At 39.7% G+C, this 22,494-nt stretch overlaps 2 protein-coding genes across 8 annotated transcripts in view; one reads left to right on the forward strand and one right to left on the reverse strand.

The window, feature by feature from the left end:
• The window catches only part of Ints13 (integrator complex subunit 13), a 41,604-nt gene extending 41,244 nt beyond the window's left edge, over positions 1–360 (reverse strand). Inside the window, exon 1 of one of the 2 annotated variants that reach the window (XM_090318890.1) lies at positions 299–360. Coding sequence is in view for 1 of the 2 variants with exons in the window: in XM_090318880.1 (XP_090175006.1) it covers positions 299–314 (16 nt within the window). In the remaining variant the exon portion in view is untranslated. The remainder of the gene's footprint in view (positions 1–298) is intronic. The other variant, XM_090318880.1, reaches the window with a different exon arrangement.
• Fgfr1op2 (FGFR1 oncogene partner 2) lies at positions 154–21,512 on the forward strand. Of its 6 annotated transcripts, none has more exons than XM_090318926.1 (8): positions 586–689; positions 1,198–1,300; positions 9,916–10,064; positions 11,630–11,747; positions 12,505–12,647; positions 16,553–16,666; positions 19,454–19,567; positions 21,051–21,512. In XM_090318926.1, exons 3-8 carry the CDS (start codon positions 9,930–9,932, stop codon positions 21,186–21,188), a joined length of 762 nt encoding a protein of 253 aa, XP_090175052.1. In that variant the 5' UTR covers positions 586–689; positions 1,198–1,300; positions 9,916–9,929; the 3' UTR covers positions 21,189–21,512. The 6 variants fall into 6 exon arrangements, with proteins under 6 accessions (XP_090175028.1, XP_090175035.1, XP_090175052.1 ...); XM_090318936.1 differs by lacking the exon at positions 586–689 and adding an exon at positions 920–1,108; XM_090318902.1 differs by lacking the exons at positions 586–689; positions 1,198–1,300 and adding an exon at positions 154–478.
• Positions 21,513–22,494: the final 982 nt, after the last annotated feature.

Raw genomic sequence — 22,494 nt, forward strand, 5'->3', positions numbered from 1 at the left:
GACAGACAGACAGACACACACCCCCACACACACTCCCGCTCGCACACGCACTCGCACACGCGCACTCGGACACCAGGGCGCGCGCGTGCGCAAAACGCTCGCCCAGAGCCCCGCCAGGCCTTCCTCCCGTCACGGGACTGACGCACTAAACCAGCGCCGGGCCAACCGGAAGAGGGCGGAGCGTCTCCCAACAGGCCTCCAGCCCTTCGAGCTTCGCCACTCGCTAGCTGTCCCAGTCACTCTTCGGAAGGGATAATCATGGCGCCTAGAGCCTCTCGCCAAAGACCAAAGTACCAACCAAAGCGCTGGCTCATCGGACCACCGCCCGCTAGGAATAGAGCCCGACCTCCATCTTGGCGGCCTACTCCACAAAGACCGGCTTCCTCTACGAGAGCGCGCGACACTTGGCGAGAGTTGAAAAGGCCCCGCCCCTACCTGTCAAAGAAATCCGTAGCCAGTGGCTCGCTCGGACTCCTAGGTAACGGCGGAATGGAAATCTCGCGAGATTTGGTCGCGTACTCTCGAAGTAGCTGTGGTGCTCGCCCTTGGGTGGTGCAGCCGACCCTGTGTCCTTTCGGGCCGTTCCCCGTCCCCCTTCGGCGGGACTGGGGCACCGAGTGTCTAGGTTGGGACGTGCTGGCAAGCGTGCGGGGTTGGAATCGCAGCGGCCGCTGACGGCCGAGAGCAGCGTGAGTGAGCCCAGCCCCGGGAGGCGGGAGGCCGCGAGGCGCGGGGAGCCACCGTGGCGGGCCGCGGCTGTGGAAACTGCGGGGCCGAAGGGTCTGCCTCCGCCGTGCGCGCGCGTGCTGCCGCCGAGACGCGTCCTCGGGCCTGCGCGCCGTCCCGGGCCTTGCTCCCCACGCCCGGCGCGCTTCCGCCGCAGCTCCCCCGTCGCCTTTTGGTGGTTGATTGGTGGGGAGGCGGTTCTAGGTCTTTCTTGCCCAGGCTGGCTTCGGACCACTGCGCGCAGATCTCAGACCCCCGTAGCTAGGATTACAGCGAGAGCCGCGGCTCCCGGCTGCACACGTGCAGCGGATCTCACGTCTAAGTGGAAACAGGGAGCTCGGTAGAGACAGTCAGGTCGTAATTTCAGACCTCCCCCCTAAAGGTGAGATGATTGGAAACGATCTGTAAGCTTTGGATACACAGGCAGTGTGGTCTTTTTAATTAACCTGATGCGTTATGCTTTGAATAAAGGGAATGCTTGCCTGGCGCTGGTTGCTCACTCCTGTAATCCTAGCTACTCAGGAGGTTGAACTCGAAGGATGGTGATCCAAAGCCAACACAGACACAAACATCGGTGAGATTCTTATTTCCAGTTAACCACCAGAAAACCAGAAATGGCGCTGCGGCTCAAAGCGGTAGAGCACTAGCTTTGAGCTGAAGAGCTCAGGGGCAGCAACCCAGGCCCAGAGTTCAAGCCCCACGACTGACAAACACGTAAATGGAAATTTGTATATGTTTTGTACATAGCTATACAGGATTACGTTAAGGCTTTATTTAAAACGTAAAAAAAAAATATTCACACACCGGAAGTAATGCAAATAAAATTTGTAGTGGTGTTCTGTTTACAGAATCATCAGGATTACAGTAACATTAAAATAATTACCCGTGCGCCAATCATGGCTGAGGATTAGGGAAGTTGCCCAGGAGAACCAGTAGTACAACCTCTCATACCATGCTTGGGACCCCTGTCTCTCCCAAGGATGGTAGAGAAAACGAAGAGGAGGAAAGAAGAAAACTCTCTGCCACCTCTCAGCACCTGGCAGCTGCATTTCTTTTCTTCTGAGCTCAACTTTGAGGTCCTTTTGAGAAAGTCTTAGTCTTAACATCCCCTAGGTGCACCTTTCAGATTAATTTCTGCTTTACCCACCTGTGAAGTTCATCCTGTTATTCCAAGCACTCTCTACCTTTTCATTTGGCTATTTCTGTGTATCAGTTAATACTGTCTACTAACAGGCACCAGCCTGAAGAATACCAAATTGTAAACTGAACTAGATCACTAACATCTACAGACACATTTGAATTATATCAGAAGTCACACACTAGGGCCAGGAGTGTGGCCTACTGTTAGAGTGCTTTCCTAGCATGCACAAAGCCCTGGATTTGATTCCTTGGTACAGCATACACAGAAGAAGCTGACAGTGGTGCTGTGGCTCAAGTGGTAGAGCACTAGCCTTGAGAAGTCTCAAGGACAATGCCCAGATTCTGAATTCAAGCCCCAGGACTGGCAAAAGAAAAATAGTCACACTATTTTGTGTAGATTCCAGCAATATGACATGGAGTTGTGGAAAAAAGAAAATTTTACAACAATCTAAAACTAGGGGCCTAAAACTAAAATCTAAAACTGGTGGCTTTACTTTTATAAAGCAGCAGAATATTCCATCTGCTAACAGTCTGACTGCAGTGGGCAAGGATGAAGCTAATCAGATGTTATGGGGGCAGTCAGAGTGCTTGGTTGTTTTATTTTTTAATTGCTGTAATTTGGACTTACACAGTGTAAGTACACAGTGTTAACATATCATGACAAATTGCAAGCATGGTTATTAAAATGAGCAGATAAATTGAAAAGACTTTATTATTATAATCTGTTTTTGTAAAATTTGAACATGTTAAGACATTGCAAGAGAAGTATGCTTTAAGCTACCTTTTATTTCTAATTCCTTTCCTTTTTGTGATTATTAATTCCTTTCCCTTTTATGATTATAAAGTAAAAATTTAAATGTAGTTCATTTTAGGAGCAGTGTTTCTTTCTATAATATTGAGAATGTTTAACAAGTAAATCTTAGTTGTTTGGGGAGGGTTATTTAGTTGTGCACAAAGGTATAATTCTGCATTTTAAGTAGACCTTAATTGTAATTTCCAAAACCTATCAGTAAACATTCATTGCTTAATTGTAATGCCTAGATAAAATGATTGTAAGCTTTTTACTAGGTGGAAAGGTTTTTTTTAATTTGATTGCTGTTTTAGATTTCCATGATGACTTGAAATTAATCTTGTTAATACCTTGGGAATTTAGGTAGGATTAGGGAATTTTGTTTTTCTCCACCTTCGCATTTTGTAGTTATCACCATATGGATCCTGCCTATACTATGTTCATTTATGCCCAAGAGTTTCATTTTGATTATTGCAAATGAGTGTTTTAAGTTTTGGTTTCCTTTGTTCATTGATAGTTTATAGAAACAAAAGACCTGGTTATTATCCTTGTATCTGTGGAACTGCCAGAATCATGTATTCTAGAATTTTTCCCCTTTGGATTTTTTTAAATTAATTTACTTTATTGTTATTGTAGAGGTGATAGTCAAAAGGGTTATATTTACATGCAACAGGTATTAAGTGCATTTCCTTTTGTACAGTGTCATCTGTTCCCTAATTCTCTCCCATTCCCTCCCTCGCTTCTTCACCCAGGAGTTATGTAGTTCACTTTCATCAATATCCAGTGCACTCCACTGCTGCACTTTTTCATCCTTTTTCCTCAAATTCCTCAAATTCCCCTCACCCAGAAACATGTTTTGGGGGTTCTCTTTTGCTTTCCTGGAACACGAACTTACTTGATAATTCTTCAACATTTTATCAGAAAAATCAGCCATGAGATATTCTTGGAATGCTAGAATTTTATATTTGATCATCATTTGACCTTTACAAATCCATGTGTTAAAGAAAGAAGTGATAGTTAAAACATGGCACGTAGCCATACAGGGAGAAAAGTGCAGGACTGAACTTGGGACAAATTAATTTTGGAGCAAGATAGCAAGCTAGGTACAGTATTCTTTTTTAATTAAAGAATTTATTAACATTGATTTTTATATCATATTTCAAATGACATGTTTAACAAGTATTCAAGAAGGGAATCTCTATACAAGCACTGGCACTTAGATTTTAGAACATAATTAAAATTAAGCTGAGGGTTTGTATGTCATAAATACATATTAATCTATGTAATAAAACATTATGTCTATTGGGTCATGAATTTTTATGTCTATTTAGTTGTGTTTTATATTTCCAATACCATGTCCATAACATTGCGTTTGCAAATATTGAGTCGTCGCTCTTGTAGTGTTTGGATCTAATTGCCACATATTAAGGATACCTTGCACCTTCCCTTTGGATTTTTATTTTTCCAATTCCAAGAATTGAACTGAGAACCTCACATGTGCTTGGCAAGTACTCTCCCACTTCACCAGCACTTCTTTTCCTTTTGCTTTATATTTTATTGTTGAGATAGGTTTTCACTAACTTTGCCTCAAGTTTTCCCTCTTCCTTCCTCTATAACCTTAGTCACTAGGATTACAGGAGATAGCCTCCAAGCCCAATTTCCTTTGGGGATTTTTCTAATTAACAATTAGTCAATGGTCAAGTGTTTTCTTTATGAACTACAGTGATGGTAGGCCTATAGACGAGCTCTGGATAAACCTATACTGTTTTGTTTTTATACTGTCATGCTGTTTTGTTTTTTGTTTTTTTAATGTATGGCCGAATTTGAATTGCTCATATTTATTACTTTGGAGTGATATTGGTGTCAGTGTTAAGCTATATGACTTTGACTATATTTTTTTCTTGCAGAGATTATTTAATACTAGTTCTTTAAATGTGTATTATAATTTGCTAATGAAATTATCTGGTTCAGGGATTTTTTTTTTTTTTTTTTTTTTTTTTTGCCAATCCGACGGCTTGAACTCAGGCCTGGGCCCTGTCCTTGGGCACTTTTTGCTCAAGGCTAGTGCTCTGCCACTTGAGCCACAGCTCCTCTTCTGGCTTTTTCTGTGTATGTAATTCCGGGAAATCAAACCCAGGGCTTCATGCATGCTAGGCAAGCACCTTACCTTTAGGCCACATTCCCAGCCCATGGTACAGAGAAGTTTTTGTAGGATCTCCAAATCAATTTCGGGGATAGTTATAGGAATTATAGGATGTATATGTAGTTGTATAACTCAAATATAGCTGTAGTTCTTATGAAACTGTTAATAGTCATCCCTTTCTTGAGTGACTTTAGGTGATTTGCGGGTCTTTGTGGAATTAATTTACTTCTTACATTATCGTAACTGTGTGAGGAAGATTTATTATTGTATTTTTCTTAAATTTAGAATGAATTAGGAGCCTGCAATTTATTTAAATTCTTTTTGTGTTTTGTTTTATTTTGTGACATATCTTTCCATGTAGCCCAGACTTGAATGGAATCCAAAATCCTCCTGCCTCTGAACCCTAAGTGCTGAGATCATAGGTATCTGCCATTGTGCCTGGTTCTTCTTTGGTTCATATTGTCTTTTTCCTCCATTCCTTTCTCTTGGGTGTGGTGTGGTGTGTGTGTGTGTGTGTGTGTGTGTGTGTGTGTGTGTGTGTGTGTGTGTGTGTGTGTGTGTGTGTGTGTGTGTGTGGCTTGAACTCAGAGCTTGATTAGTGACCCTGAGTCTTTTTTTTTTTTTAATTGTTGGGGTAATGTATAGAGGGGTTACAGTTACAGTCACCAGATAATAGGTGCATTACTTCTCACACATTGATACCACTTCTCATGTTTTTGTTCCTATTTCCCTACTCCCACCCCCTCCCTCGAGGCTAATGCTCTGCTACTTTGAGCCAGCCACAGTACCACTTACAGTTTTTGAGTGGTAAGAGTCTCAGAAACTCTTCTGCCCATGTTGGCTTCAAACCTTGACCCTCTTGACCCTCAAATCACAGCCTTCTGATTAGGATTACAGGCATTAGAGGTGCCTGACTTTATTATCTGTTTAAAGAACTTACTTAAAAAAAAAAAATCTCAGTTTTTCTGTTTTGTCTTCCTATGTTTATTATTCACTGGTTTAATCTCGCTGCTGTGTGTCACTTCCTTCTATTTACTTTAGTTTTTTTTTCTTTTCTACTTTCTGAAAGTTGATCAGAAAATAAAATTTACATAATTGCAATTCTTTCATATTTATTAAGGTTTGTTTTGTGATATAATCTAGTGAATATCTCAAGTATGCATCAAAGTAATGTATATAATAGGCCCCCTTACCTGTGAGGGATATGTTCTAAGATCCCTAAACATAAATAAATTCAGAAAAATACAAATATATATATATATATTACAGTGTTTTCTTGTACTCATAATGAGTTCATTTACAAATCAATCATAGTACAACAGTAGCAACAATATAAGTAATAAATTAGAAAACAATAACTAATGAAAATTATATGAATATAATCTTTCTCAAAATAATAGTCATTTTTCATATTTTATTATTTGTGGCTTCTTCATATACCATGCAGTGTTTCTTCACACTAGAATCTTAGAGTTTATCTTTCCTTCCACATCTTACACTTTGGTTCCTCATTTGCCCTTTTACAACCCCCCATTCTACTGGGCATCTTCTCAGAAGAGCTTGGTTTCCCTTCAGTTAACAAAGTTGTTGGGGCCGGGAGTTTGGCCTAGTGGTTAAAGTGCTTGCCTAGCATGCATGAAGACCCGGGTTCGATTCCTCGGTACCATATACATAGAAAAAAGCCGGAAGTGGTGCTGAGGCTCAAGTGGTAGAGCTCTAGCCTTGAGAAAGTCCAAGGACAGTGCTCAGGCCCTGAGCCCAAGCCCAGGACTGGCAAAAAAACAAACAAACAAACAAAGTTGTTAACAGCTGAGTTAATAGCCTTTCTCCTTAACTAGCCTTTCAGCCCTGCTGGAAATGTAACCACAGCTTCCTTATCATCCTAGGAATTTCAAGCCAAACCTATTCCTGGATCTGTATAATCATCTCTTACTTGCAAGATATGGCTTGGTGTCATGTATTTCAGGGGATCTCTTCCTATGGGTTCTGGCACATGGTATGGCTATCTGTCGGAACAGGTTTTTTTTTTTTTTTTTAATGGGGAGAGGTATTGAGATTCAAATGCAAATACATGCAGAGCATGCTGTGTACCCCTGAGATGTACCACCAGGGATTTCTTTCTTTTGTTAGTTTATTTTGGTCCTGGTACTGAGGCTTAAACTCAGAGTCTGAATGCTTTCCCTTAGCTTTTTTGCTCAGGGCTGGTACTCTACCACTTTACACACTTCCAGCTTTTCAGTAGTTAACTGGAGATAACAGTCTTATGGTGTTGGTCTTGCCTCAGACTCATCCTCCTGAGTAGTTAAGATTACAGGTGTGAGCCACCACCAGCCCCTGACCTTCCCCCCCCCCCTTTTTTTTTTACCTTAGCCAAGCATGTACATTTGGTTGTAAGGTTTGTAGTTTGGACAACAAAAGGAAAACTAACAAATTTCTTTTTCATTCTACCTTCATAAAATATTCATTTTTCTGTAAGTCTTAGCAACCTTGTTATTTTTTTTCCTTATTATTCTGAGTTTCTTTTCACTTAAAGGAAGCACCTTATGTTTTCTCTTTGGCATACCCAAATTGCCAGCATTGTTAGTCATTGGAGACATGATTAAATAAACTAAAGATCATTGAACAAAGGCACTGCTACCGTCAGTCATTCTGATAACTTAGATGGTGGCTAAAGGACTTTGAGGTGGGAGACATAGCCAGTGTAGAGACCTGGGACCATAAGATGATCCATTTCCTAAGCAGGAGTTCGTGTAGATTTTGAAATTTCTTCATGCTCCTCAGAATAGCATGCAGTTCAAAGTTTAGAGTTTGCTTATTTTTTGACACTTTCCACTTGATTCTTTAAGCTACAGTTGATCATTAGTAGCTGAAATGAAACAAAGCAAAACCACAGGTTCCTTATTCTGCTGTTGCTGGTTGTAGTGTTTTATAAGTATCAGTAGGTGGTTTCCTCTTTGTCCTTGCTGACTTTCTGTAAAGGAGTTAATTATTGACACAATGAAGTATATGGATGTGTATATTACTTTAGTTTGTTTTTGTGGGGTTTTTTTTTTTTTGTGTGTGTGTGTGTGTGTGTGTGTGTGTGTGTGTGTGTGTGTAGGTGGGTAGGTACACCAGGGCTTGTTTCAGGAACCCAGGGGCTGTCCTATAGCTTTATTTTTTGCTCAAGAGTGGCACTCTGCCACTTGAGCCAGAGCACCACTTCCAATTTTCTAGTGGTTAACTGGGAATTAAGAATCTTTCAGACAGGGCCTGGAGTTTAGCCTAGTGGTAGAGTGCTTGCCTAGCATGCATGAGGACCCGGGTTCAAAGCCAGAAGCAGTGCTGTGACTCAAGTTGTAGAGCTCTAGCCTTGAGAAAGTCCAAGCACAGTGCTCAGGCCCCTGAGTTCATGGCCCAGGACTGGCAAAAAAAAAAAAAAAAAAGAATCTTTCAGACTTTCTTACCTGGGCTGGCTTTGAAATCCTCAGATAGCCTCCAGAGTAAATAGGACTATAGATATCAACCACCTATATCTAGCTAGATTTGTTTTAATCCTCTCCCCAAATTCTGGTTTTGGTATTTTAATTTTTTTATTATTGTAAAATACCAGCGTAGTATTTCTGTACGTGCATACAACATGCATCATCAAGGCACACTTTCACACACCCTACCCCATCCACAAATCTTTTTTATTGTTGTTGTTCCAGTCCTGGGGCTTGAATCCAGGGCCTTGGGCACTGTCCCTGAGTTTTTCTGCTTCATGCTAACTCTACCACTTGGAACCACAGCACCACTTCTGGTTTTCTGGTAGTTATTTGGAGGTAACATCTCACATACTTTCCTGCCTGAGCTGGCTTTGAACTGCCATCCTCTGATCTCAGTCTCACTTTACAGAAAACCATTTGTTTTCATCTATTTTACTACCAATGGTAGGATTTTACTCTTTATGACTGAGTATGAACATGAGCCACCCAGCACCAAGCTATAATGCTTTTTTTTTTTTGGTACCAGTTCTGGCCTGAGTACTGACTGAACTTTTCCTTGCATAAGGCTGATATTGTACCTCTTGAACCATAGTTCCATTTTCAGTTTTTTTAGTGGCTAATTAGAAATTAGTCTGTTAGATTTGTCTCCTCGGACTGGCTTCAAATCATGATCCTCATACCTCAGCCTCCTGGATAGCAAGGACTAGAGGCCCAGCCTATAGCACATTGTTATATGCGAAGTTTCTGTAAGAGGTGGTTGAGACTTTAACATAGCATGATAAAGGCATATTGACTGATCCAGGAGTATGGGTTCTCGAAGCCTCTTAGAGCCAGGCACCAGTGGATCCCATCTGTAATCCTAGCTACTCAAGAGGCTGAGACCAACTTGGGCACTAAGGTCCGTGAGACTGTTATCTCCAGTTAACCACTAGAAAACCAGAAGTAGAGCAGTAGCCTTAAGCTGAAGAGCTCAGGAACAGTACCAAGGCCAAAAGTTCAAGCCCCAGGACCAACCCAAAAAAAAAAAAAGGAGGCTGAGATCTGAGGATGGAAGTTGAAAGCCAGCCCGAGCACTGAAGTCAGTGAAACTCATCTGCATTTAACTACCAGAAAACTGGAAGTGGTGCTGTGGCTTAAATTGGTCGAGCACTAACCTTGAACTGAAGAGCTCAGGAATATCACCCAGGCCCAGAGTTCAAGCCCCACAACCAACCAAAAAGAAGAAGAGGAAGGGGGAAGAAGAAGAAAGAAGCCTCTTATATTACTTGACAGCCAAAGCTGGAGGAGAGTTCATGCTGTCAGATTTATTATCTTAATGTTTGTCTTCACCCAACAAGCAAGCCTGCAGGGTGTTCTTGGGTATCTTCCCCACAGTGGACAATCTTAACAATGATGCTTAGGAGACATACCTATTTTTTTTTTTTTTTGGCCAGTCCTGGGGCTTGAACTCAGGGCCTGAGCATTGTCCTTTCTCAAGGCTAGAGTCTACCACTTAAGCCACAGCACCACTTCTGACTTTTTTTATGTATGTGTTGCCGAGGAATCGAACCATGGTCTTTGTGTATGCTAGGCAAGCACTCTACCACTAGGCCAAACTCCTGGCCCAAGGCTGACTTTATTTTGAGTCTTGATTTCAATTTTAATTGCAGGTACTTGTTTAAAAATGAGTTGCACAATTGAGAAGGCACTTGCAGATGCTAAAGCCCTGGTGGAAAGATTGAGAGACCATGATGATGCAGCAGAGTCTTTGATCGAACAGACCACAGCTCTCAACAAGCGAGTAGAAGCAATGAAGCAGGTTTGCCTTATCCATCCATATTTCCATCCTTTCTCCCTTCCTCTGTGCCTCCTTTCCTCCCTCCCTCCCTTTTTCCCTTCAAGATTTAGCACTTGAGCCATACCTTCACTTCCAGCTTTTTGGTAGAGATAAAAGTCACACAGATTTCTGCTTGGCTGGCACAAATCAGCACACCACTGATTTTTGTCTTATTGATTCCATTTAATAAAAGCAATCACTAGCCAGGCGCAGTGACTTACCCCTGTAATCCTAGCTACTCAGGAGGCTGAGATCTGAAGATCACGCCTCCCGCCTCCTGCTTGAAGATCAAAGCCAGCCCAGAAACAAAGAGAGTTAACTCCAGTTAACCTCTAGAGATGTGGGGCTTGGCTCAAGGGTAGGGCAGTAGCCTTGAGCTGAAGAGCTCAGGGATAGCACCCAGGCCAATTTCAAGCCCAATGACCTACCAAAAAAAACAAAACAGAAAAAGCAATCATTGAGCATCATAAGTTGTAAACTACTGTTACTAGAATTTTTCAACATTCTCTGAAATTTTAAGGCTAACTTCCTTGTAAGTTTTACTTCAGAATATCATTTTGCTATGTTCAGCCTGCCTAGCATACACAAAGCCCTGGATTTGTTTCCTTGGTACCACATACACAGGAAAAAAAAAAAAAAACAGATCTGGTGCTGTAGCTCAAATGGTAAAGTGCTGCCCTTGAGAAAGCCCAAGGACTATGCTCAGGCCCTGAGTTCAAGCCCCAAGATTGGCAAAATAAATAAATAATAAAATAAAGCCAGGCACAGTGGTTCATGCCTGTAACCCTAGCTAGCTTCTCAGGAGGCTGAGATCTCAGGATCTCAGTTCAAAGCCAGCCTGGGCACCGAAGTCTATAAAATTCTTATGTCCAATTAACCACCAGAAAACCAGAAGTGGCACTGTGGCTCAGATGGTAGAGCACTAACCTTGAGCTGAAGAGCTTAGGGATAGCAAAAAGCCCAGAGTTCAAGCCCCATGACTGACAAAAATAAATAAATAAATAAATAAAAATTATTTTGCATAAGCTTTATATCACTTACTATCATTATTAATATTATTATTGTTACATCATTCACATACACTAGAAAGTCACCCACTCCAACTTTTGGAAGAATGCGGGTCATTGGATTCTAGTATTTTATATTGATAGGCTGTACAACCATCGCCCTGTATCCTATTTCCAGATACTTTCAGCCCCCCAAATCTGCCTTACTAGTTTCACTACCCATTCTCCATCCCTGTTTATCTGAGTTTGCCTATTCTGGGTAGTTTATATAAATAAAATGATACAGTAAATAGTTTTTAGTAATTACTGCTTAAGATAATGTTTTCAAGATCTATTTATGTGTGTATAGCTTCTTTATTCCTATTTGTCACCCAGTGATATTTGCTATAAATATCTGTGAACAAGTTTTTGGGTATAAAAATATGTTTTCATTTCTCTTTATGTTTAACTTTGTGGGAAGCTGTTTATATTTATTTACATGTCAGATGTAATTTTGCAAATATTTTCTCCCCACATATTATTTTTCAATCTTCTTGCTAGTATCAGGAAGAAATTCAAGAACTTAATGAAGTTGCAAGGCATCGACCTCGGTCCACGTTAGTTATGGGAATCCAGCAAGAAAACAGACAAATCAGAGAACTGCAGCAAGAGAACAAAGGCAAGACAGATGACCACTATGTGTAGCAGCTCCGGAGACTAATCCCTAGTTGTGGAATTGGAGGAAATAGTTTGCTTCCTCCCCCCCAAAAAATAGGGAAATAGCCAACTTAAGGGTTTTTGAATGTGTATAAATTAGTCCCTTTTTTAAAGCCATATGCCTAATAGTATTTCTTGCTATTTATACCATGTCCTGTATGTGAATTCATGACTTGGTTGGCATTCTTTCAAATTTTCACTTTTGTTTTTTCCTATGAATTATACAAACTTCATTGCCAGCATTCCTACTGCTGCGGTGCTAATTCAGTGCTTACCCTGTATGTGTTCTTGCCACTAGATTCTAACTCCTGTGACCTTTGGAAGAATATATATGGATTTTTTTTGGGGGGGGGGTGGTACTAGTACTGGTACTGTGCTAGAACCCAGGCCTGGGCACTGTCTCTTAGCTTTTTCTCTTAAGGCTAATGCTCTATCATTTGAGTCACACCTGCACTTCTGGCCCTTTGGTGGTTAACTGGAGATAAGAGTCTCATGGATTTTTTTACGTAGGCTGGCTCCAAATGGAGACCCTTATATCTGTCTCCTGAGTAGGTGGGTTACAGGCATGACCTCCCCCCCCTGCACCTGTCTATGGGTAGATGTGTATCTTTTTTCTTTTCCTAAGTTGTTTGTCAGTTGGTATTTGGATAAATGTAAGATGAAAGCTATTTTATATATGCTTAACTCAAGTTTTAATACAATAAACTTATTCCTGATAGAATTACGTACATCCTTGGAAGAGCATCAATCTGCCTTGGAACTTATAATGAGCAAGTACCGAGAACAGATGTTTAGACTGCTAATGGCTAGCAAAAGAGATGATCCTGGGATAATAATGAAGTTAAAAGAGCAGCATTCCAAGGTAATCCATTCCAGAGTGGGGCTTCGGATGGAAAAGAGGGACAAGTATGGGATTTAGAGTAATGCCATTTTAATAATATTAAATTCTTCATCTAAAAATTGACATTTCTGCTTTTCTTTTTCTCATTCTTCATTATATGTCATTTTCTGTTGAATTTGTTCTTCTAATGTTGGAAGCATTGTTTTCTAGTAACTTTAAACTACATACACAGTATGTATGTATGTATGTATGTATGTATGTATGTATGTATGTGTGTGTGTGTGTATGTGTATATATAAATACATATATATTTTTTAAAATAAATGGAAATAAAGGTAAGTCTCTTCAGTTCACAATTACTTTTTGTAAGATTCTCTGCTTTTAACAAATATTTCTGGCCGGTGATAGTGGCTCATGCCTGTAATCCTAGCTACTCAGGAGGCTGAGATCTGAGGATCAAGGTTCAAAGCCAGCCCAGGCACAAAAGGACCTGAGACTCTTTTTTTTGCCAGTCCTGGGCTTGAACTCAGGGCCTGAGCATTGTCCTTGGACTTTCTCAAGGCTAGAGTTCTACCACTTGAGCCTTAGCACCACTTCTGGCTTTTTTTTTTTTCTCTACGTATGTGGTACCGAGGAATCCAACCCAGGTCCTCGTGCATGCTAGGCAAACACTTTAACCACTAGGCCAAACTCCTGGCCCGGACCTGAGACTCTTATCTCCTATGGGAAGTGGGTCTTGGCTGAAGGGTAGAGTGGTGGCCTTGAGCTGAAGAGCTCAGGGACAACACCCAGGCCCAAGGGTAGGGCGCTAGCCTTGAGCTAAAGAGCTCAGAGACAGCATCCCGATGAGTTCAAGCCCCATGACCCACAAAAGAAAGAAAGGAAAGAAGGAAGGAAGTCCAATTGATTGATTTCTGCCAGGCATGGTGGCTCACGCCTGTAATCCTCGCAACTCGGGAGGCTGAGATCCGAGGATCAAGGTTTAAAGCTAGCCTGGTCCAGTGAGACTCTTATCTCCAGTTACTCACTAGCAAAGGGGAAGTGGTGCTGTGGCTCAAGGGGTTGGCTCAAGTCTTGTGTGGAAGAGCTCAGGGACAACGCCCAGGCCAAAGGGGTGGGGCAGTAGTCTTGAGCTGAAATGTTCATGACAGCGCTGTGACCAAGAATTCAAGTCCCATGACCAACCAAAAAAAAAAAAAATTTCTTCTGCATTTGCATTGTACATAAGTCTTATAAAAACAAAATTTAAAGCACTGAAACTTTTTTAAAGTCTGAAAGCAGCTAACTGTGGCTCTGCTTTTCTTACAACTATATTCTGAATGGCACTAATTCATCCAGATTATGAATAATCCTGTGTATTGGCAAACCATGGGACTGGGAAAAAAAGGACTTGACCTATTAAAATGTGGCCCCTCTCCATTATTGCATTGTAGTTAAAGCCAAGCTTGTAAAACCTAAGTGTCTTCTGCTGCTGCTCATCTTTTTTTTTGTCTTACTTGTGTCTTTTCTCTTTGCTATGACCCTCTAGATTTGCTAGGCATTTATATTTTTTGTGTTTGTTTACCAGTCCTGGTCTTGAACTGACAGCCTGTGAGCTATCACTGAGTGTTTCTGCTCTAGGCTAGCATTCTTTCCACTGAGCCACAGCTACACTTCCAGCTTTTCTGGTGCTTAATTGCAGATAAGAATCTTATAGACTTTTCTGTCTGAGGTACCTTTGAATTGCAGTCCTCAGATATTAGCCTCCTGATTCACTAGGATTGCTGGTGTGAAATTGAAAAGTTAGGTTGTTCTAACCAGGCTGTTATATGTATTGGATCATGGTGAACTACTTACTAGTTATTACTAACATTGTAAGATATATTTTTATCATTCTCAATTATTGGAACATAATAAAATTGGGTTTAACGTAGTCTAATTACAGTATTTGTCACCTGTTAAAAATGGAAATCCTTGAACATTTAAGGTTAGTTTTCGATGTAAAAATCTGTCATTTATAAGAACATATAAAGATATGAAGAATTGACTTAAAATTTTGGATAAGATAGATGCAATATTGAAAAATTCCAAAGGCCCTTATATTTTAAATTTTGTGCCAGTACTAAGGCTTGAAGTTAGGGCCTCAGGATCTTGCTTGACTTACTGTATCATTTGAGCCACACCTCCACTGAAAAATAAAAATGTTAAAGATCTAAAGGAAAGGAATTCCATGATATACACCATAAAAGATGTTTAGAATAAGACAGTGCAGCTTGCTAGTTCCAACTATGATGGAGCAGATGTTTCCTTAAACATTTTAGAGATATAGGTAATTGGTAGATGTGTTTAGCATATCTGAATCGCTGGGTTTAGTCCTTAGCACCAAAAATAAACAAAGGAGTAAATAAATGCTTTATTTTACCATTCACCAGAACTTTAATTAGCAAAGTTAAAATACTTCATAAGGATAGCTGTAAACTGTCTATTTTTGTTATGTAGATTAAATCCAAGTGCTAATTTTGCCTTCTATCAAATTTAGTTATTATTAATTTTAACTAATACACATTAATGTTTGTGATTTTGATTTTTCCCAAAAAGGAGACATTGAAAGTTCAACTAAATAAACTTTTATTAATAACCCTTACACTAATACAAACTTCCCATATAATGAAGACACTAGCATTACTATGTAATACATAAGATATTATAGAAATATAATCAGTTATTGTAGTACTAAAAGGAACAATCAGGTCAGGAATATGGCCTAGTGGTAGAGTGCTTGTCTAGTATGCACAAAGCACTGGGTTCCATTTTTCAATACAACATAGAAAAAGCCAGAAGTGGTGCAGTGGCTCAAGTGGTAGAACGTTAACTTTGAGAAAGCTCGAGGACAGTGCTGAGATTCTGAGTTCCAGTTCCAGGACTGGCAATAAATAAATTCATTGAACAGTCTCTCATGAGGAGAATCCAGGATGATGTCAGAGAAAAAAAAAAAAAAAAGAAAGCTCGAGACTGGAGCCTTGAATGAATTACAGAAATGGATAATCAAATAGGGTAAAGTCACAAGAATGAGATTCTAGCTGGGTGCAGTGGCTCTTGCCTATAATCCTAGCTACTCAGGAAGCTGAGGTCTGAGGATCAAAGTTCAAAGCCAACCCGAGCACAAAAGGACCTGAGATTCTTATGTCCAATTAACCCCTAGAAAATGAGAAGTGGGGCTTGGCTCAAAGGTAGGATGATAGCCTTGAGCTGAAGTCAAAGGTAGGATGATAGCCTTGAACTGAAGAGCTCAGGGACAATGCCCAGACTGAGTTCAGGCCCTATGACCCCCCCCCCCAAAAGGGGGGGGGTGGATGAAATTAGGGAAGTGGCTCTGTGGCTCAAGTGGTACAGTGATAGCCTTGAACTGAAGAGCTGAGGGACAGAGCCCAGGCCCAGAGTTCAAGCCCCACGACCGACAAAATGAAAAAAGAAGAATGAGATTCTAAGCCAGTCACATAAGCTCATGCCTGTAATCTTAGCTACTCAGACGGTTATGGTCTGAAAACCATGATTGGAAGCTAGCCCAGGCAGAAAAGTCCAGGATGTATTTAGGTGGTACAACTGCTCTGATATGCCAAAACACACAAAAAAATAGAACACTAGATGTAACAAATAGAACTACACATACATAGCAGCATTTTGGAGTTAAGAGACCTATTTATTATAGACTGAATTGGTACTCACCCTGATGTTTTTGAGGGAATATTTATAATCCCAGTATTATGTTTGAGAACTCATTTAAATGCAGGTACTTATTTTTCCACTATTTTTGAACAGATACCTTTTTGGAAATCTTAAAAGCACAAACATTCAAACCATTGGCTAACATACATGAACTAACACTCATTCATTCTTGAAATTACGGCTAATGTCCGTATTAACATTACAATGACTCTGTACTACAGATTGACATGGTCCATCGTAACAGCTCCGAGGGATTTTTCCTTGATGCATCTCGACCCGTCCCTGAAGCACCTCAACACGGCCTGGAGAGGAGGCATTTGGAAGCAAATCATAATGTACACGAAACAAAGCAGTCAACTTGTTGGGTGTGGGTGGGAGGGGGAATCAATTTAATAAAAACTTTTTTTACTTTGAATCTTCTTCCCAGATTAGACAAGCCAATAAACAAAAGCAAAAAATGATGTCGTTTTGATAGGCAGGCTGTTCAAGGTAAAAGTTTGAATTTGTTCTCCGTTCCATGTAGCATATGCAATCTGTTACAGGACCATTGAAAGGGTAGTCAGACTATCTTTCATGTATTTGCTCCTGCTGTTACTGCAGTTTTTGGAAAACACTGTTTCTAGACATTCAGAAGTATGTTCATAGCACTAATTTCATAATGATAATTCATTGAAATGTTCAATGAAATTTTCCTTGAGTTCAAGTTCTCAAAACAAAGGTCCTTTTTGTATAGACATTATAATTAAGTATAATAGTTCTTTCTCCATTGTGTCTTCACTTTTCAAAATCTGTTATGTCAGATCATTATTGAGCAAAGCAGAGATAAAGGTAGACATTTAACAGCAACTCAATGAGTATGGTTCATTTGTGGCTTCAAAACAGTTCTAAAAGTCATACTTCTTACTTTTCTCTGGCAATTAAAAGCTCTATTTTTCTTTTTTCTGTCGGATGTGGGTCTTGACTTCAGGACCTAGCTACTTGTCTCTGAGCTTTGTCTGCTACCAGCTAGCAGTTTACCACTGAGCCACAGCTGTTCTTGTAGTTTTCTGATGTTTACTTGTAGATAAGTCTCATGGACTTTCCTTCCTGGAACTATGATCCTCAGATCTCAGCCTCCAGGAGTAAGCCACCAGCACTAAGAATTTTTGAAGTTGATAAGTAGACCATTAGCCATTATAATGGCCTTATAAAATTTTTGCTCTATTTGAAGTATTGGGTGTTTCTTCTCACTAGAACAGGCTGTGTCCTGAAAAATTAATAATAACTGCTTCCATTTTCAGGGCAAACTGACCAAACATAAATTGAGAAAATCATTAAGATTCAAAATTTGAGAGCCAGGAGTGTGTCCTAGTGGTATCATGCTTGCCTAGCATATGTAAAACCCTGGATTAGATTCCCTGAAACCACATACACGGAAAAGGGCTGGAAGTGGTCCTGTAGCTCAAGTGGTAGAGCACTAGTCTTGAGCAAAAAATGTCCAAGGATAGTGCCTAGACCTTTAGTTCAAGCCCCAGGACTGGCAAAAAGAAAAAGAAATAGGTGTACTAAATTGGGTACTTAATTGGGTACTTTCTTGAGTTTAAGCATTATATTCGCCTTAAGTAGGTAGAGGAAGAGTTTTAGGGATTTTTTTTTTTTAACTGTTACAGTATATGGAAAGTATCGATTTATTTTGCTGTGATAATCTAATTGCTTAAGTCTATCCAGTAAAACTTAGTGAAATGATGGAAATATTATCTTCTTTGTCTGTGAAATCCACTTAGGTACATGTGACCTCTGAATACTTAAAAGTATCACAAGTGCAACTGAGGCAGAACTCATTTTTAGTGGGTTGTATTTTCATTTTAATAGCAGTACACTGGGAATAAAGATCATTCTATTGTGCCTTCTTCCCAAGCCCTCACAGCTCATTATTTAAGTTTCTTAAAGTAATATAAATAGTGCTGGGCAATTAGCTCTAATAGAACACATGCCTAATTTGTGTAAAGCACTGGGTTTGATCCTAAACACTAAACAATATACTATATAAACTAAGATCTTGCATTTTTATTTTAAAGGTTATGCAGTGGGGCTGAGGTTGTACGTCAGTGGTGGAGTTCTTGCCTAGCATGTTGGGTTCGGTTCCTAATACCACCCTCTGTGTGTGTGTCTGTGTGTGTGTGTGCGTGTGTGTCTATGTACATGTGTAAAATGCTAAATGTGCTAAAATAGTTATATTTTCCTTCATTTCTTCCAGTTTAATAGTTTTATGGGTTTTTAAGGTCTTGTTCAGATTATTTTTGTAGATTATTTACAGTTTTTAAGAGACTTCATGTCTGTTCAAGGAGTTACTTTTATATATTTTAGACTAGCCTTAATATGATAAAGTAACCTCCACTGCCAATGAATGATTACCTGTAGAATCTATTTATCTATTGATAAAATTATTAGTCCCAAGTTTCTTATGATTTGAGGCCTTCTTGTCTGTGTTCGTCACTAGAATGCAAACTCTTTCACGTCTGGGAATATATCTTAACTGGCTGTGTATTCTCTCATACCTAGTACATCATAGGTGTTCTAAATTTAAAAAAAGAAAGAAAAAGAAAGAAATGAGATTGGGAAGAATTTATAAACCTTCCAAATGAGAGTATTATGCTGAAATTGTATTTTTGGCTATTTAACATTTTAACACTGAAAAGCAGAGTTTTGTTCATCTTATTCACTATGTATACCAGATACTAAGAATGGACATGTACAAACAGGAAACAGTTCCTTCTCTGAAAGGAGGAGGGTGTTCTAGAGATTGTTCCGGGCTGGCTTGGGTTTTTGTAAATTGTGACTACTTCAGGGAAGAAAAGAGATTGTCTTGCTTGAACTAGTAATAGTGTAATAGTAATGTGAAATGAGTTTCTTGCTGCTTAGTTTAGTTATATTGTGCTGCTTATCCTTAATTCCATTCCTAATTTAACTTCCAAGACACTACAGTCATCTAGGTCTGTTGTGATCTAGCTATCCCTTTCATAGTCACTGGTAGTAGAGATTTTATTGTTATTATTATTATCATCATCATTACTAGGAGGGAATCCAGAAAACAGAATAGTAAAGTACTTCACTCATTCCCATCTCCCATCCCTTGCTTTCAGGAGTTACAAGCACATGTTGACCAGATAACTGAAATGGCAGCGGTAATGAGGAAAGCCATTGAAATTGATGAGAAGCAAGGTTGCAAGGAGCAAGAACGGATATTCCAACTCGAAGTAAGTTTTTAATTCCAAGTATAGGTGAAAACTGTCCACACAGAAAACAAATTCCATCTGAGTCACTGTTGAGTTGACTCAGTATGGAATTTCACACTTTTAAGAGTTTCATTTTAATCCTAGGTACTGGTGGCTCCTCCTGTAATCCTAGAGCTCAGGAGGGAGATAATTGTAGTTTGAAGCCAGCCCAAGCAGGAAAATCTGAGAGGCTGTTGTCTCCCATTCAGCAGCAAAAAGCTGGAAGTTGGGGTGTGGCTCAACTAGTAGATCTGACTTGAGGGGACATGCTTAAGGACCACCAACAGGACCAGAGTTCAAGCCCCAATTCTGGCACAAAAAGGGGGGAAAGGTTTCTTTTTGAAATCATGTTCAGGAAATTGTTTTTTGAAGACTAGAAGTGATTTCCCTTTCTGAACATATACAATGTTCTCTCATATATGCATAAAAAGAATTGGCTTTTTTTTTTTTTTTTTTTTTGGCCTTGAGCTCAGAGCCTGAGCCCTGTCCTTGGACTTTCTCAAAGCTAGAGCTCTACCACTTGAACCTCAGCACCACTTCCAGCTTTTTTTCTATGCATGTGGTACCAAGGAATCGAACCGGGGTCTTCATGCATGCTAGGCAAGCACTCTACCACTAGGCCAAACTCCCGGCCCAAGAATTGGCATTTTTTTAAGGGCCAAAAACTACAAATTAGAGAGTTTACACCTGGCTTCACTGTGACATTGTAATTTGAAAGTAGACACAAAATCAAACAGGCATCACTGTGTTCCAGTAAAATTAAATTCACAGAGACAGGCCTCAGCCCATATGGCTTGCTAATCTTTGCTTTATGTCATTGAAATCTAGGAAGGGAAATCATAGACAAAATGGTATAAAGTACATTATTTTTAAATGTTTGTGAATTTCTTACATTAATTAATCTTGGGGGTGGGAGGAGAATACAAAATTGCTTAATATGGATAGATTGATGTCTCAAGATGTTATTGCCTGTCATTATGAGTTTATGTAAATACAGGTGTTATTTTCTTCCTTGCTTATATATTTACATATGCAAATACTACAATTTGTGTTCATCAGTTATATCTGCTTATTTGGGTTTGAGACGAGTGTCCATGGATCACACCTGTAATCCTTACTAATTAGGGAAACTAAGATCTGGAAATCACAGTTAAAAGCCAACCTGGGCTAGTTAACCAGCAAAAGGCTGGGATTAGAGGTGTAGTTCAAGTGGTAGAGCACCAACCTTGAACAAAAAGGATTGTACTCAGATCCTGAGGTCAAACCACGTGTACAGACACACACATAGTAAAAAGATGCTTTTCAGACACGTTTGCTGCATATGTCGCCAATTTATACCAGTTACATAACTTGCTTTTTATTTGTTTTACCTGCATATGTTTAGCTTCTTAAAACAGTTGTGTGTCTTCCTCTTGTGACTACCTGGCTAGGTGGTGACCCTCTTTGTTTTCCTGTCTCCTCATAGCAAGAAAACAAAGGCTTGAGAGAGATTCTTCAGATCACTCGAGAATCATTTCTGAACTTGAGGAAGGAGGATGTGTCGGACAGCACATCTTTGTCAGCCTTGGTGACCAGTAGTGACTTGAGCCTGAGAAAGAGCTGAGGGTACCCACTCTGGAGGCTCTTGTACAGCTTCACTAGTCACTAGAAGTGGTCTATAAATGAATGGCAGAAAACTCAATTTTAAATAAATCTTTTTTCTTGTTTATAGTAAATATAATGCCATAGTTAAAGAAATTGAAGCAACATCAGAAACCAGATGCCATTGGCTTCTGCCTGTAATCCTAGCTACTCAGAAAGTTGAGATCTGAGAATAGTGGTTTAAAGCACGGCTGGTCAGCAAAATCTGTGAAAACTCTTTAACAGTTGCTGGGTGCTAAGGGACAGCACCCAGGCTCCAAAACTGGACCACACACACACACACACACACAATAGCAACAACAAAAGGTATAATTATCATAACTTATTCCAAAACATAATTGATAAGCAGAAACTGATTAACTGTATGGTGACCCAATGAAACATGTTCACGGTGACTGCTGAACATAGAAAGGCAGATCTTCTCAAAAGTAACAATACTATTTTCTAGATGACTTGCAGATAAATCGAGATATTCCTGATGTTTGCGATTTTTGTAGAATTATCTCAAAATACAAGCTTTTGTTGTGATTTTTTTTTAATGGAAGATCCTCAGACTACATTTTATCCCTTTTTGGTGTCAAGATCAACAAATATATACATGAGTCTTTGTAATTTACTTACAGCTAACAATTGTCCATGGCTTAATTGTATTAATTATCATTTCAGGAATGAAAGAGAAGGAATATTACTTTCTAAGAAAGAAGGTCTTACAATAGACATATTTAGTAGGTTCAACTACTCCTTTGAAAAAGTTTTGGTTCTCAGTTAATGAAAACAGTTTTTTGCTCAGGCCCTGAATTCAAACCCCAACCAACAAAAAGAAAACATGATTTTTCTCTTCTGGTTCTTTAAATATATTAGTTCATTTAGCCAATAGAGTTGAAATGTTTGATGAAGCAAGATAGAGGTAGTCATTTCAAAGTAAACTCAGAACTCAGGTTCCTGGAACCTCTTCCCATCCCCGTTTTCTTTAAAGTAATTATTCTTGAAACAGAGGAAAAGCAAATTGAAAAAAAAAAAAAAAAGGTTCTGGGTCCATTTAAGTTCCATCTGGTCCTTGCAACCTGTAAGATTTTTCTTAAACCTATTATGTTGGAGCTAGCTGCTAGTGGCTCCTGCCTGTAATACTAGCTATTTAAGAGGTTGAAATCTGAGGGTCACATTGAAAGCCACCCATGCAGGAAAGTCCCTGAGACTCTTACCTCCAATAAACTGCTCAGAAAAGGTTGGAAGTGACACTGTGGTAGAGCACTAACCTCAGGGACAGC

Source organism: Megascapheus bottae, chromosome 2, assembly GCF_031878675.1.
Source record: "Megascapheus bottae isolate mThoBot1 chromosome 2, mThoBot2.hap1, whole genome shotgun sequence".
In the NCBI taxonomy this organism is placed as follows: domain Eukaryota; kingdom Metazoa; phylum Chordata; class Mammalia; order Rodentia; family Geomyidae; genus Megascapheus; species Megascapheus bottae.

What these genes read in the sequence shown, in the direction of transcription:
- Fgfr1op2 (XM_090318902.1), top strand. Translation starts at nt 259, where the DNA reads ATGGCGCCTAGAGCCTCTCGCCAAAGACCAAAGTACCAACCAAAGCGC. An exon ending in TGGCTCGCTCGGACTCCTAG is followed by an intron (nt 479 to 9,915) that starts GTAACGGCGGAA and finishes TTTTAATTGCAG; the next exon opens with GTACTTGTTTAAAAATGAGT. An exon ending in ACTGCAGCAAGAGAACAAAG is followed by an intron (nt 11,748 to 12,504) that starts GCAAGACAGATG and finishes TATTCCTGATAG; the next exon opens with AATTACGTACATCCTTGGAA.